This window comes from Schistocerca gregaria, chromosome 3 (genome assembly GCF_023897955.1).
Source record: "Schistocerca gregaria isolate iqSchGreg1 chromosome 3, iqSchGreg1.2, whole genome shotgun sequence".
Classification (NCBI taxonomy): Eukaryota; Metazoa; Arthropoda; class Insecta; order Orthoptera; family Acrididae; genus Schistocerca; species Schistocerca gregaria.
The window spans coordinates 206,940,384-206,958,135 of NC_064922.1; the positions used below are offsets into that span (position 1 = coordinate 206,940,384).

At 39.3% G+C, this 17,752-nt stretch overlaps 1 protein-coding gene across 3 annotated transcripts in view; it reads right to left on the minus strand.

The window, feature by feature from the left end:
* LOC126354842 (transmembrane protein 19) overlaps positions 1-17,752 on the minus strand; it is an 85,308-nt gene that overhangs the window by 20,876 nt on the left and 46,680 nt on the right. For all 3 annotated transcript variants that reach the window (XM_050004820.1, XM_050004819.1, XM_050004821.1), the window contains exon 7: positions 3,109-3,296. In XM_050004820.1, the coding sequence (XP_049860777.1) occupies positions 3,139-3,296 (158 nt within the window). In that variant the 3' untranslated portion in view covers positions 3,109-3,138. The remainder of the gene's footprint in view (positions 1-3,108; positions 3,297-17,752) is intronic.

The following is a 17,752-nucleotide window of genomic DNA, read 5'->3' on the forward strand; positions in this document are numbered from 1 at the left end:
TTTCCATTCCAATTTTCATTTACATTTCTATTTAGTTTTATACTGATGGCAATGATGATGATCACTATTATTTTTGACTCATGTATGGACCAACTAGGATCATGTAACAAATTTAACAACTTTAATTCCTTTTTTGAAGCCATTGTGACTATTTTTCAACCATGACTGTTTCAAGAAATATGCAAAGATTTTTTTTATTTTTTTATTTTTTTTTAACCCACTACCAGTCACAAACTTTGTCAACTATTGTATTACTTATTCATTTAGCAACATGTTTTGAGGGTTATATCTCATCTTCAAGCTATAAGGCATTACAAAAACAAGTTGTTTTTGTAATGCCATTTAGCCTGAAGATGATGTATAACCCTTTAAACATGTCACTAAATTAATAAGTAATACAATAGCTGACAAAGTCTGTGATTTATAGTGGTAACTTAAAAAAAACAACCTTTACATAATCCATTTGTTTTCTTTATTTGTTGTTTCCTATGCCTCCAGTACTACTCCAGCTTTTTTGCATGTTGTCTTTTCCATTCTTCTTTCCATGTTGTTCTTTCTTCCTAGTTCTTTTCTTGTTTCTGTAAGCCACGCTATTGTCAATTACATTTTCTCTGTTTATTTTTATTATCTTCATTTTAATTCATAATTTTTAGTTGCTCTATCTCAGTTCTTCTCTGTGAGTGTTATTATTTTAACCCTATCATCATATATCACATCACTACCACTACTTCGTGAGTCCCAGCTTGCCCCTTCTCACATTTGGAGCTGTCCTCTGCCCATATCTGTCCTCCGACATACCTTACCTGTCAATCAAGCATTCTCACTCGTCTCATTTGAACTAAACTAAATTAAACTCCGTCCAGATCGGCCTTGGAAGGCCCAATGGTACCGACTGGCCACCGTGCCATCCTCAGCCCACAGGCATCACTGGATGGGGATATGGAGGGCCACGCGGTCAACACACTGCGCTCCCGGCCATATGTCGGTTTAAGAGATCGTAGCAGCAACTACTCAATCAAGTAGCTCCTCAGTTTGTGCCTCACAAGGTCTGAGTGCACCCCACTTGCCAACAGCACTCGGCAGACCAGATAGCCACCCATATAGATGTTAGCACAGCCTGACAGCGCTTAACTTAGGCGATCTGTTGGGAACCAGTGTTACCACTGTGGCAATGCCTTTGGCTCCTTTCATTTGAGCAAATACATAAAAAACCCAAGTCCCTCAAATTTTTCCTGTTTTGTTGCCTAGAACACCATGGATACCTATCTCATAATTAGCCTTGATTTTTTTTAAAAGAAAAATCTCATTTTTGTCTGCAACGCTTCTGTCCACAAAGTTTTTCATTTGTTCATGTTCAGTTAGTGTGTAATGCTAACCTAACCAGTCCTATAAAACTATATTATCCAGTCACAGACATGCATGAAGTTGCTCTTTACCCCATATAACATATAAATTATTTCTTTTCAATCCTAAATTCCAACATCCCAATTCCCACAATGAATCGCTCACTTTCCAGTACTGAGACTAACAAGCACAGTGTCATCTCATGTTCTCCCAGTGTGTTTCTCACTTGCAGAATTTCTAATGCTTAGAATTCTTGCCTGATGATAGCAACGAGTCTGTCAAAATATCATGGAGAACTTGCGACATGACCTGTCAGACACCGAGAAATACTACACGTTAACAAGCACAATTGCACAAGATAAAACTACCTAACACAAAAGCTTCACAATCTCATCTTGGAGTTCTACTACCCACAATGACAACAGCCTACCTCAGTCTCTCATGGATACCAATCCCTTATTGCTGGACTGCTACATTTACTACACTCCAACAAAGTTCCTCTAGCAATCAAAAATTAGAATCCAAGCAGATACTAAGTAACTCATGAAAACTGTTTTCAAAAAATTTCAACTCCACAAAGTTTTAATTCTCTATGAAGGACTCACCCTTAACCTCATATTGAATTTCCATCTATTTATTCTAATCAAAGACTCAATCTCTTCCACACAGTTCCCACATTTTAGTCAATTCTCTTTCACACAGTTCTTTGCAATCATTCAAACAAATCTGAACTTTACTCTCTGCCTCGCTAAGTTTGCATGACCATCCAACTAACAGCCTCCCCTTCTCCCATGCAACTGTACTTTGGCAGCCTACCAAGAACTTCTAACTTGCTGCTCTTCCCTGGATCCCTAACTAATAGACCAACCTCACATCAGCAAAAATAGCTGTTACTCACCATTCAAAACAGTGCCAAAGTTGAACATTCTTACTGAACACGGAGGTTCTGAGCTGGCTATCATACACATTCATCTATAGCTCAGCTGCGGTAACCACATCCAAAGAGTCACTTTTGAATTCACCCAGCACTAGAACTTCTCTCTTAGAACTCATTTCCTCCTCACTTTTACCATTCCCCACATTTTCACTCTCTATATGCTTTCTAGAATAAGAAAACTAAAACACTCGGGAGTCCTATAGTGGCTGGAGAAAGGATCTCTGTCATTGTGGACCAAAACCTTCAACCCACTGGCAGCAAGCTACCACTTTGCATCAAAGACAGGAGCAATTCCTCCAGTGGCTCTGCATAGCTGAGAAGACCTTATCTCAGAATCTTAACTTTTAAGGATACATTATTTTACCAGCAACAGTAATATTCTAAATATTTCTGAGTGCAAATATTTTAACAACTGAATCATTTTAATCAATGAGAAACATAAAGGCAGTATTCTTCTTGGAAAAAGTAACTTACCCTGTTAACAACTTTATCTTTCCCTTTGCCATCAAATCTGAAGACATCAAATTGATTTATATGTAAACTATTAGTGAGGTATAATTAAAAACTTTAGTCAGCATGAATGGAGCTGTGATAGCTCCGAATTCAGAAATTGAGAGAGAGAGAGAGAGAGAGAGAGAGAGAGAGAGAGAGAGAGAGAGAGAGAGAGAGAGAGAATAGAAACCTAAAAATGACCCTGCACCAACTCTTTCCATCCCTTCTGAAATTATGCTACTGATACATTTCAGGTCAACTGTTAAGAATTGAAGATCAAACTCCAAAATGGCATTTCCTTCTTTTTCACAGTGCAATCACAACACTATACTTACGAAATGAGCCCAGGGAAAGTTGTCTTCCTGTCATGGCCACAACCAGTTTGCTACAGGAGGAGTAACAAGTCCCAGTACAATGCTTGAAATAAGATTAACACTGTGGTTATCAAACAACTGATACCCACTTATGTGCTTCACACCAGGGCCAGGATGTTCCACCACAATTCCAGTCCGTTCATCAAGACCTGGAGCAAAACATAGTAACAAACTGTGTTATCAACTAGACTTGATAAACAACTAATGTAGATACAATGGAATCAGGTGTGCTATTGATATACCCAACACTTTTAACTAATTTTCACTCACATATAAAACAATAAAATATGTAAGGGAAATTTTAAAAATCTTTATTCAAACTGATTACTAAATTTCTCCTGAATTTTAGCATCCAGTAATATAGAGAATTCTTCACAAGGGAAGCAGAATATAACACTTGAGAATCACCTATACACATTGAAATTAGTAGAGACAGGGTTATATGCATTTGCATGTTGCATATGCATTTGCATGTTTCATATGCACTTGCATATTGGGCTCCTTTTCACCAGTTATTGCATATTTTAACTAAAAACTAGTGACGATGCATATTTTCGCTCTATGTTTACAATATTTTAAAAATTTAGATGTGTGGTCTATAGCTCGATCTAGTTTTGAAGTCTCTCAGACTGACTGTGACGTAGAAGTTGTGCAATCACTAACCGAGAGGCCACTGCCTAGTGAAATCACTACAGAAGATGAACAGGAACAGGCAGACAGAGTCAACACTCCTGCACCCTCACACCTAGTTAATCCCTTCCACTGTCATACCACACACATCTGTAACAATTAAACTAAGCAAGCTTTCAGTCACACGTCCACTGTTTCAGTTTAGCACACAGTTGAACGTGTTTACAGCGTGTAGTGTGTTGTATTGTGCACCATAACACCTGAAAAAAGAAATGTCATTCTGTGGATAGCTGACCATCCTGGAACATTTATATTTGACAGAATTGTTTTATAATTTCAAGTTTGCGAGAAAAACATTTTCTGCAAAAAAAGGTTTCAAACAGACCTCCATGTCAAGACAAGTCTTTATATCATAGGAATGCACAAGAAAGGTCCACAACAACAACTTCTGACAGCAGCAAGTTGCAGTAGCACCAATTTGTCCAAAGGTAACTGAAAAGGCAGTTTAACATGGATCTAAGTGAAGCATTCATTGCAAGCAATACTAACTTACAAACCCTATCCTCAAAGGCTTCCTGTGCAAATATTGCTTAAACCAAATGTACCAGATAAATCAACATTGTGTAAAAATTAGATACTGGCAATTTACATAAATATCCTGCATGAAATATGCAATGAATTCAAGGACAGCATTATCTGGATTTCAGTTGGCAAAACTACAGACAATTATGGCCATTACACTGCAAATTTAATTGTTGGTGCTTTAAAAGAAGAGTCTCCTTCTTCCTATTTAGTGGCCTCCAAAGAACATGAAAAAGTAAATCATTCTACAATCGTCAGATTTGTGAACGAGCGTATTAGAAACATATTTCCAGAATCTTCTGCAGATGAAAGGGTGTTTGTGCTTATTTCAGATGCTGCTCCCTACATGATCAAAGCAGGAAAAGCCCTATGAGTATTTTATCCCAATTTGATTCATGTGATGTGCTTTGCTAATGGAGTATGTTGCCATGCTGAAGACATACGTTTCACATTTGTGAATGTAAATAAACTGTTTTCATCCACAAAGAAAGTGTTTCTAAAGGCTCCTGCTCACATCAAGACCTACAAAGAAAAACTAGCAAATGCACTTTAACCTCTCAAACCAGTGAACACTTGTTGGGGTACTAGGTTCTGTTTTACAATTAACATTTTGAGGCCATTAGAGGAGCAGTAAATGACTTCGATAGTGAAGAGGCTTCGGCAGCTTCCCAGTGCAAGGCAGTTTTTAATGATTCTGGTATTAAAAAAAAAAAAATTGCTATGATTAGCACTCTTTTTTTCCCATATACTTGCAAGTACTAAAAAGCTTGAAACTCAAGGTTTGGCACTGAATGAATCTATTCAGGTAATCAATAAAGTTATTCTAGTGAACTCCTCATTGCTGGAGGTGTTCCCAAGAAAACTTAGAGAAAAGTTTGAAAACAATTTAAACAATAACCCAGGCTTTGAACCCTTGTGCCAAATTGATAGTTTTATTAATCGGATTGGTGAACTTTTACCAGAAATGATATGTGCCGACCCAAATTTGAATACTACCCAGTTACCTCAGTTGATGCAGAATGGTCCTTTTCTGCTTATAAAAATGTTTCGAGTGATCAAAGGCACAATATTACCTCTTAACTTTTAGAACAGTACTTGGTCGTTTATGTTTACAATAGTAGAAAAATGTAAAATAAATTTTAAATGTGGCTTTGGTCCAAATGTATTAATTAAAAGTTGACACTGTTAAAAAAAATCATTACTGTATGTTATTTTTTTAATAAAATATTACAAAGTTTCCAAGTTTGCTCCTCTGTGTGTAACGTATCTTGAAGTTGGTTTTGTACATATTGACTGTTTTTCTGTGACTTACTTGCATCGCATTCGCTAGTCACTTACAACAATAGCAAAGAAGAAACAATTCTTGAAACACAGTTAGCATTCAAATTTTGCAAATTTTTAGAAAAGAATCCCAGAAAGGTCCCCTTCCTAAACTCTACCAGAAAGTATTCAGAAAATGATTTCATCATTCGCGTGACCAGCACTCTTCCTTGTAACTGATATGCACATGTTCGAGTTTGAGATATAATGCATGCAGTAACTATCATTTTTTTTTAAATTATTTGATCTAGCATACTATGACACTTTTCATACTTTTTCTAACATTTTTCATGCATATTTTAAGGTTTTTATGATGCATATAAACCAGTATAGAAATTAGGATTCCCATTGTGCATGTTAGACAAATTTCTCATGGGAGAAAGGCTGTTTGATCCTTTAATACTGTGCTGGCAATAAGCTGGAGACAAACACTTTCAAATGCTTTGTTTGCTACATCACTAATTTCATTTTATGCTAATTAATAATTAATGTGACTTTACAAACAATGACAATGTTTCTAGAATGAAATTTTCACTCTACAGTGGAATGTGCGCTGATGTGAAACTTCTTGGCACATTAAAACTGTGTGCTGGACCAAGGCTCGAACACGGGACCTTTGCCTTTCACGGGCAAGTGCTCTACCAACTGAGCTACCCAAGCACGACTCACACCCCATCCTCACAGCTTTAATTCCGTCACTACCTCGTCTCCTACCTTCCGCCACACAGTTTTAATCTGCCAGGGAGTTCCATATCAGCGTACACTCCACTGTAGAGTGAAAATTTCTACAAACATCCCCCAGGCTGTGGCTAAGCCATGTCTCCGCAATATCCTTTCTTCCAGGAGTGCTAGTTCTGCAATGTTCGCAGGAGAGCTTCTGTGAAGTTTGGAAGATAGAAGACAATGTAATGGTGGAATTAAAGCTGTGACGATCGGGCGTGAGTCGTGCCTGGGTAGCTCAGTTGGTAGAGCACTTGCCCACACAAGGCAAAGGTCCCGAGTTCGAGTCTCAGTCTGGCACACAGTTTTAATCTGCCAGGAAGTTTCAATGACAATGTTCTACAGCCTCAATTTTAGATTAATAACCCTTGATTATGTGCAAAAGCGATCTATGGAACACTAACAAGATCACTTTGTGCAAAAATAAATTAATATACAGGGTGTTTCAAAATGAATATATGGGTTTTGAGGCTTGGTAGCATTTATTACATTCAACTTATAATTATAAATAACGCATCAAATGAAAGAGCAACTCGGTCAGATTTGTTTGTATATCCATGCACAAAGCGAACAGTATTGAACGACCAAGAATGAATGAAAAACACCTTGAATGAGTGAGAGTCTGTCACACATAGTCCCAAGAAATCTACATCTGCATCTACATCTACATTTATAATCCGCAAGCCACCCAATGGTGTGTGGCGGAGCCATGCGCGCTCTAATCTCTCTAATTTTACATTCGTGATCTCCTCGGGAGGTATAAGTAGAGGGAAGCAATATATCGATACCTCATCCAGAAACGCACCCTCTCGAAACCTGGCGAGCAAGCTACACCGCGATGCAGAGCGCCTCTCTTGCAGAGTTTGCCACTTGAGTTTGTTAAACATCTCCGTAATGCTATCACGGTTACCAAATAACCCTGTGACGAAACGCGCCACTCTTCTTTGGATCTTCTCTATCTCCTCCGTCAACCCGATCTGGTACGGATCCCACACTGATGAGCAATACTCAAGTATAGGTCGAACGAGTGTTTTGTAAGCCACCTCCTTTATTGATGGACTACATTTTCTAAGGACTCTCCCAATGAATCTCAACCTGGTACCCGCCTTACCAACAATTAATTTTATATGATCATTCCACTTCAAATCGTTCCGCACGCATACTCCCAGATATTTTACAGAAGTAACTGCTACCAGTGTTTGTTACGCGATCATATAATCATACAATAAAGGATCCTTCTTTCTATGTATTCGCAATACATTACATTTGTCTATGTTAAGGGTCAGTTGCCACTCCCTGGACCAAGTGCCTATCCGCTACAGATCTTCCTGCATTTCACTACAATTTTCTAATGCTGCAACTTCTCTGTATACTACAGCATCATCCGCGAAAAGCCACGTGGAACTTCCGACACTATCTACTAGGTTATTTATATATATATATTGTAAAAAGCAATGGTCCCATAACACTCCCCTGTGGCACACCAGAGGTTACTTTAACGTCTGTAGACGTCTTTCCATTGATAACAACATGCTGTGTTCTGTTTGCTAAAAACTCTTCAATCCAGCCACACAGCTGTTCTGATATTCCGTAGGCTCGTACTTTGTTTATCAGGCGACAATGCAAAACTGTATCGAACACCTTCCGGAAGAGGAGAAAAATAGCATCTACCTGGGAGCCTGTATCTAATATTTTCTGGGTCTCATGAACAAATAAAGCGAGTTGGGTCTCACACGATCACTGTTTCTGGAATTCATGTTGATTCCTACAGAGTAGATTCTGGGTTTCCAAAAACGACATGATACTCGAGCAAAAAACATGTTCTAAAATTCTACAACAGATCGACGTCAGAGATATAGGTCTATAGTTTTGCGCATCTGCTCGACGACCCTTCTTGAAGACTGGGACTACCTGTGCTCTTTTCCAATCATTTGGAACCTTCCGTTCCTCTAGAGACTTGTGGTACATGGCTGTTAGAAGGGGGGCAAGTTCTTTCGCGTACTCTGTGTAGAATCGAATTGGTATCCCGTCAGGTCCAGTGGACTTTACTCTTTTGAGTGATTCCAGTTCATCCTTGTCATTCCAGTTGTTACAAGCTGTAAAGCCTACATACTATGGTTTATGCGCCAGCTTCACAAACGAAATTTTGCTGCATGAGATGACGATTTTCTGGGTCTTGTCATCTTCACTGTTGAATCAACATTTCACCTAAATGGAAATGTGAACACATGTAATGTGTGTATCTGGGGGCAAGCAAATCCCCATGAGATAGTACAGTTGCAACAACACTTCTCTTGACTTTTTCGGTGAAGCAACTGTAACTGGTGTTTCTCAGCAGCAAAATCGGGCACCGTCTCACTGGCATAACTCAGCATGTGACTGGTTAAATGCCATTGTACCTGACCACTGGATTGGCCGCAAGGCACTGGATGACAGATCTAGTTTTATATGATCTTCATGTTCACACACAATCTGACCCCATGCAATTTTTGCCTTTTGGGGTTCATAAAGGATGATGTGCATATGTCTCCACTACCAGGTGACCTATCCGACTTCAGAAACAGCACTGTTACAACAATTACTATAGACATAGTGATCAAGGTTTTGGAAAAACTCGTCTATCCACTCGATGTGTGACGATGGTACTCACACTGAACACTTTTAAGAAAAACTGTTATAGTTGCTCTTTCATTTGATGTATTATTTCTAATTGTAAGTTAAATGTAATAAATGCTACAATTTCTTAAAAACCCTATATTCATTTTGAAACAGCCTGTATAATATAGTATGTCTACCATCAAACTATTTTATTTCCATTCACAAAAAAAATACACCTCTATTATTAAATGAATTGCAGAACTCCATCTTTCTGTAAGTAATACTCGAAGAAGATTTTTTATTTACCAATCAATGAGACTGAAACACTGGAAAGACATCAAACAATTCCCCCTTCCTCCATCCTGTCACCCTCGCTCAATTCATGTCCCCGTGTCGTCTTCAGCGTATGCTGCTTCCCACTGGCTGCTACTATCATGCCAGCCCATACGGACAAGTCGTTTTGCACCAGGCAAATGGGAAGAGGATAGTTGAACAAAGATGACACTTAGTATGTGCCAGACAATTCAAGCCCTTTGCAGATGTTGGGATAGGCAGTCACTAAGTTAAGAATTCATGAATTTTACATTGAAAATTAAACTAAGGGTAGTGGAGGGACTACCCACTGAACTGATTCTGGGGTCTTGTGTAAGTAAGAGCATAGGGCCAATTCTAATTCGGCACATGGTCACTTCATCTTCCAATTTTCTAGGAACAGGTCATTCTCATTTTGACCACATTTTGATGTACCTGTAGCTGTGGTACACCAGTGTGAAGGAGGAGTTGGTGTGGTGCAACCAGACATTTATTAGTAAGTCAGATGGAAGAATTATGGCAATTGTTCAGTGAATTTGATGCTGTGCTGGCTGTTAAATCAGAGCTTAATAACTTAATTAAATACTACTCTGAAGAGAAAGAAAGTGCCAGTGAAGCAAATGCAATATCATTGTCAGCACTGCACATGAAAAAATTAAAAAGGTTAATCAATAGTTGTTGGGGCAAGGAGTTTTCAGCCCATTCACATTGTCATATTCAACAACCATTTTTCTTGTGCCAAAACCATCTGCCACATCAAGACTTGTAGTAGATTATAGGGAACTTAATAAGAAGGTTGTCCTTTGAGTCAAACCACTATCAGACAAGCATACATTTTGGCCGGTTCGCAGATGCTGATGTTTTTACTACTTTCAATCTGAATCAGGCATATTATAAAATTCCTGTAGCTGAGAAATTGAAGTGCAATAGTGTTTGCCACTGATTAAAACTTATTTGAGTCTAATTGAGTGCCATTCAGGATCACAACTTCCATCACTATTTTATCCCAGCTCTTAGATACATTGTTTTCAAATATCAAGTTCAAATTTGTGTGCCATTAGCTTGATAATTTGGTTATTTTTAGTAAGAGTTGGTAGGAACATAAGGAACACTTCAGAACAGTGTTCACATTCCTTAGAAAGGTGGGATTAATAGGCAAACCCAAAAAGGTAAAGGTTGAATTTTCTGATTTGTCATTTCTTGGGGATACTGTGTTGCCAGGAGAAGTGGGGGTTGATCCGGAATGTACTAAGGTTATTAGAGAATGTGTTGCACCAAGAAATGCCAAGGAAATAGCAATGTTTCTCAAGATGGTTAATTTTTTCTAGAAAATTTGTGCTGCATTTTGTGCAGTTGGGTTGGCCACTGACTGAATTAAAGAAAAAAGGTTGCAAATTTGAATGGGGTAAGTACCTACAAGCCACATTTGAAGTGTGAAAGGAGGTCTTAATAGTGGCTCCTCTTTTAGCCATACCATACTTCACTGTACCAACTGAAGAATATCCAGAGAGGAGAAAACCAGTACCATATGCCTCTAGAGGGGTATCCCCATTTGAAAACAAGTGTTCAATTTATGAACTTGAAGCCTTAGAATTTCTATTCAGCTGGGAGAAATTTAGATTCTATCTAGACCACATACCCTTTCAGTTACAGAAAGACAATCAGACACTTAACTGTGTGTTGGCACACCTAGATGCACAAACTGAATTTCCATATAGATCACATGAATTCCAGCTTTTCAATCTGAAATCAGACAGACAAGAGGAGCCGACAATGTCACTGAGGATGGACTCTCATGTTTCAGGGGTATACGGAAGAGAACAAAGTAATTGACCAGAACTGGTTGGTTAACAATATGGGGTGAATCCTATATTGAATCCTACATATGTTCAATGATATTGGCGAGTGTAAAAAACAGGATGTGTCCTTAACAGCGATCAGACAGAGAGTAGAACATGGGGCAGTGGACTGGCTGTATTTGATAAATGGTACACTGTATTGTAATACAAGGGGTAGCAATTGGCCCAGGATCATGGTGCTCATGAAAGTAGTACTTATGTTATTTGTCTATTATCACAAGTCATCAGTGGGTGGACTCTTGAGCATCTATAAAAAATGTGCCAAAATCCACAGAGAATTCATATGGAAAGGAATGGATCGCAGGCATGCAAGATATGTTAAATTAGTAAACCTCCTCAGGAATCGCACAAAAAATGTTGGTCTCAAAGCTGGTAGAAAGACCTCTGTCTCCTGCATTGATGCCTTTTCAAGATTCTCTTGCTGTTTCCTACCAGAGTGGCAACCACACAATCTGTGATATACCGCTTGAAGAATTTTTAGTACCTTTAGTTCTTGCCATGTTTTAGTTTCTGATAATGCCAGGGCATTTACCTCCAGAGTCTTTAAGGAATTTTGTTCTGGAATAGGAACTAGGCATTCAACCACGATTCCATATTACCCAAACCCATCATCTGATGAAAGAGCGAACCACAATCTGAAGGCAGCATTGATTGCATATCATCATTCAGGTTACATACTGGGATGAGATTCTAGAATGGTTAATGTACTTAATGTACGCCTTTAACACAGCAAAGCATGAGACACGTAGAGAGACACTGGCAGGATTAATGTTTGCTTCTATGAGTAACTCCACACAGGCTAATTTGTGGTCAATCAAAGATTGATTGTCCAGTTTGGTATCATCTATGGAAATCAGGGAGAGGTGGCCCAGAAGAATATTTTGGCTGCCAAAGAACAAGGTTCTCACAAATACAACCAGGGAAGAACTCCATTCCATTTAGAAAGTCCTGATGTACACCAGGAGCTTTGATAAGATGGGTAGAGCAGAGGCTAAGCTGATAGGAAAGCTGCTGCAATGGTTTAAGGAGCTTTTTGTAATTATTCAGTTTCTGACACCAGTCACAGTACTGATTAGGGATGTAACAGTGCCAAGGAAATAAAGGACACATGTCTCACAACTTAAAACCAGCCTATGACCCATATTAAATGTTGCAACACATGCAGTTTGGTTAAGTTTGCCGCAAGTTGTTTATATGTCTTTATTGTATTCCAGTATTTTGGATTCTCTTGCAGGAGAGGTGAGAAGACTTTCTTATTTCACACTTTATTGTGTTTTATGGGCAAAAAGGCCAAACATTATGAGTTGTAAACTGTTTTGTTACTGGCCCCAATTTTGCTATCACTGGGGTGGTATCTATTATCAGATCAGCTTACTACTGTACTGAAAGTAATTTTAATTACTCTACATTTGTTTGGTGCTCACTTTCTCAAGAACTGTAGATGGGCAAGCTATTTGAGTTCACTGTCGTTCATTTTTTTATTTTTCTAAATTGTTGAAGAATTTTGCTGTGTTTAATAAATGTTTATAGCTATAACAAGCTCACATCTGCACAACCTCCAGGCCAGACCACATTCCATTCAAGCCCCACACTACAGTGGTATTGGTGAATCAACTCTTGGCTACAGCTTGTCCTCGGAACTAGGGGGAAATCTGTCTTCATGCACAAGATACTTTAACCTCATTAGTTATCAATCCCTTGACCTTCTTCTCCTCATTTTAACACACATTTCTTTTAGGGTAAAACATGACTCAAAGTGTTGTAGGAACATCTTTAAGAAATAGTTAACTTTTCGATCCACACTGTCTACCTTATAAATCTCTTATCAGCATCCTTCCCACAATTTCTCTCTTAATTCTGTGACTGACTCACTTTTTATGGTCCTGTGATACAGTATGTTTATTCTACGATACGAACCTAACATGTCAGTTTACTTTGTTGTTAGCTTTTAATCATTAAAGAACAGAATGGCAATTGGTTATACAGTTAAATCATTGCAATTTTTAAAAACAAAGTGCCAATGGCTGTTGTGCTATCTCCTTCAATCACCACAAGGAATTTTACTGTGGAATATAACTCAAAGCTGCACACCAACAACTCCAGTTACCCTTCATCAACACTATCTGATAGAAAATCAACATTTATGTCTTCACAAACAATAACTCTCCAGTTAGGTCTGCGCCACCTTATTAAAATGATCTCTAACTGCCTTATGAAGCTTATGATATTTCCCAATGAAGGCCTGGAAACTGCCAGTACTATATAAGCTTCTGTGTTTTCCGATCCATTGTTGTGAACAACTATAAAAGTTGCTGAACACAATTCTATAAATCTAAAAGATCTGTGAATTACTCCACTTTTTTCATATTTATCCACCTGGTCCCTTTCCTCTTATTGGTTCTATAGCAACACAAAATTAGATTGCAGCCATCAAGATGTATTTTTTCATGTTTTAGTGTATTCCATGTAAGGCTTTTATGTTTCATTGGCCCATTATTTCTTTTTTTGTATGGGGATATTAGAAGTTAATCCTTTTATTAATGAGGTTTCTGATATTTAGATGATGTTTTCTTTAAAACCCATGACCTTGTCCAAGGTGCAATATTCTGATTTGTTTGGTATCCCGGCCCGTCACAACGAAGACCCGCCAGGCAGTATGGACATCAATGATGGTTGCTAGGTGGTACTGCTGAAATTGCAGGGGCTGCAGTTGCTGATGTATGTGCTTACATAGGCCATACCTGTCCAGCCGGCCTGTCAGGGCTTGCAGCTACCCTTTAAAGCCAGCGGTGCAGCCACTCCATCCATCAGTTGTGATTTCTCTGCATTACCATATAGATCTAGTTAACATTGTTATCTTGATTCTGAACTCACTACATGTAAATATTTGACCTTAATTTGCTCTTTGGATTTGTTATTCTGTCATGCTGTCTCCATTGTCTGTTGTTCTTTCACACCATCCACCTGTTTTTCTTGGACAACTCGCTGTTGACTCTCTCGGCCAGTTGGCCAGCCACCGCTGGTTCCTGGACTTGTCTGATTCTGGTTACCATAACTAGTGATGAGGATGGGATGGTCAGTACCAATTCATGGACGCCAAGATGGTGCAACTCGTGGAACATCAACAGCAACACCAGCAGCTGCTTTCACAACAGCAGTTGTACAGCAATTTCAGCAACAGCAATAGCAATTCAACAACTTCTGTCAGATTACTTACAGGTTTAGAGTCCCCAACCTATCCAAGCTATGGTCACTTCCCAGCTGGAGTGATGCCCACCCACGTTTCCAATGTTTACCAATGTAAAAGAGGATTGGGGTAATGTATTTGCAGTGGATGAAACAGCACTTCACCGCTATTCAGGTTTCACATGACACTTGCAAACAATTGCTCTTCCTTTCTTGGGCTTCTTGGGGGTGTTTTTCTTGGTAAAGAAGTTGGCTCCACTCTCGAATCTAGTTGTGTTTACATTCAAGGAGATGCATTTGTTGCTGTCCAATTATCATTCACAATGATTCCAGGTGGTTGCATCACCCTCAAGTTCCATCAATACCGCAAGCTGCTTGGTTAGTTGCACCACTCACGGGTAATGGGTTTGCAAGGGTTGAATAGAAGCTGCAATTTCACTTGTACAAACCTAGCTTGCAAAACTTCGTATGCTGGTTCAATGACCACAATTCTGAGGCACTATTAGCTCCTGATTTGTAAGTTCACAATGCAGCCCTCAAACCGGAGAGCACTATGTTAGAGGATATTTCGAAAATCAAACAATCTTCTGAGATTGCACCAGTTGAGTATATGTTGCAATTTCACTTGTACAATCCAAACTTACAAAACTTCATATGCTGATTCAATGATCTGCAATTTTGTAGTCAAATTGGCTCCTGCTGCAAGTTCACACTGCAGCCCTCAAGCTGGAAAACCCTTCCTTAGAGGATATTTTGAAAATCACACAATCTTTTGCAATTGCACAGGCAGCAAAAAAAGGTCTCATGCTGTGGTGGTCCAGCCACTGCTTCAAGGGCAGTATTGTCACAAGTCTATTCCCCACCAGTGGTAGACTGATTATTGGTTTTGGTCATTTCTATGGCCTCTGAACAGCATTACACCCGTCACCCCCCCCCCCCCCCCCTGTTGACAGTAGTGGGATCTCCTGTCATGCCCTGATTGCTTCATGGCACACCCCCATGGGCACTGTCCAGACTGCTTGGCGCACTGCACCTGTTGTGGGAGAGATGGGCACCTGCGCACTGTTTGTAATCAACCATCAGCATAGTTTGATGGATGCCCTCCCCCTCCGCCCCCCCCCCCCCCCAATGCATCATAGGACATTGTATGAGCTTCAGGCAGTTATTTCTTGTAGTGATCCTTCCACTTCTAAGTTGTTTATCAATCTCATGATTGCACTCCAGGATTTCCGCTTCCAGACAGATGCAGGAAATGTCTGACTGACAGTATGACCGACCTCCACATGTTTGTGTATCTTCGTTCCCCTGACTTTGTTCCACTCTCCCATATGTTGGTCACCTATGGTAACAGATTGATTTCTCTCTGGAGTCAGTTCACAGTCAATGCTATGTACAAACAAGTCTTCCAGTTGATGACTGTTTTTCTTGTTGATAATCACCCACCTGGAAACATTTTTGGTCTCAATACCTTCTCGCTATTTCGGTCCTCCATCAGTGATGAGGTTTGGGTCATCTCTGACACAGTTCCCTTCCAGGAGTTCGACGACCTCTCTATCGCCTTCGTGCCTCTGTTTGAACCTGGCTTAGGGTGCCCCACAGAGTTCCACACTCATATCTCTCTTACATCTGGGCACTGTGTCTGTTTCTGCCAGATGAAACCTTTTCGTATCTCTCTATTGGCAGCCATCAAGCAAGAACTTGATCATCTCCGCATGCATGGGGTAAGTGAACCTGTCAAAACCAGTGCTTGGGCCACACCTCTGGTGGTGGTCAAGAAACCTAAAAATGATGATCAATGCTCAGATACAAGTGAAAACCAAACCATCCTGCATCTGGAGGGCCTCCTCATGAAGCTTGATGAAGGTGCATATTTTTCCAAGACAGACTCTGATGATGTATATTTGCACATCCCTCCGAATGAGGAACTGCAGCACATTATGGTCATCAACACTCCCTTTGGCTTTTACAAGTACAAGTGCTTGCTCTTTGGGATGTCTTTTGCTCCAGTAATATTCCAGAGATACCTGAAACAGTTAACCGGTCCACCCCTGTCCATGACAATAGGCCAGTGGAGCTCCTCCTCTTGTTCTTTCACAACTCGCTGTCAGCACTCTCAACCAGTCGTCCAGCAAGTACTGGTTCTGTAGTCATTGCCAGACTTGTCCAATTCTGGTCACTATAGTTTGCTTGTAGTGTTTCAAATGAAACTACCTTTATACTGAAGCTCTTTCTTTAGGGTGAATTTACAATAAAAGATTCTTGCAAAAACATTGGAAATCATTATAATGGGATGCAAATTGCTTTGATCAACCTGGATACATTTGGTAATAAGATATGCCTCTTACTAGTACCATTAAAATGCAAACCATTTCATGAATGATGCAACCAGGAGAAGGATGACGCATCAGTCACAACAATGTGAGAGTGTCCCCTTTTTCTGAGCAATATTCAAAGCTCTGAATAAACAAATTCAACAGCCTGCTTCATCAAGAGCTTATCACAACACTCAAAGAGTGACAAGATCTTCACACCAGTGTAAGGAGCATTATCAGTTCCTAATCTCATCCTCAGATGAAGAATTCAAATTATGGTCCAAACTGTTGCCTGCATCCCTACTATCATAACAATCTTCTGCTCCAATTTACTTTCTCAAAGAGCCAAAATCAGGAGTGACATTGCTGAGCCCTACACTGAGCTTAAAAATACTAGCTACTTGGTAGTTATCTCCCCAAGAACTCGCACCAATTTCTGACAACCCTACCGGGACTACTACACAGCAAAAAGATATTTTTTTTCTTCTTGTTATTTTTCTTTGTAGCCTCAGCTTGCATCTTATGTCCCATACTGTCAGGCTGTTTCTGAACTTGTTGAATTTTCTGTATCCTTTTGTTGAAGCAATGAAGCTATTGGAAATAGTTACTATGATCTTGGATGTGCAAAATCTCTTAGAACATTTCATTGATTTGAATGGTCTGACACTAATCAAATCTTCTAATCTACCCTAAAACTCACTGCTGCAATATACAGCTTGCAATTACGTTAACTCTTCTTATACTACTGCCAAATCAGCTCACAGTTTAAAGATAAGGTACTGTTTCTCCAATACTATCTAGTGTCATTGGCAATTAAAGCACCTCCATAAATGGCTAGTATCTTCATCATTTATGTTGTATTACAATATCTGACATGAAAATAATGTTGGCATTTCTCACACTGCTTGTTCTTGGTGATTCTGTAACAATTTGCACACTTGTCCAGTTTTTAGTGAAAGACAATAATTTAAGGATTTGTAAATCTGATTCTTTGATAAAACATTTTATATATGAGAAATGTTAACAGAAAATGGTGTTATGTAATTTCAATGTAACTTTTAAGCTCAAGTACTTTGAGCAATGAAA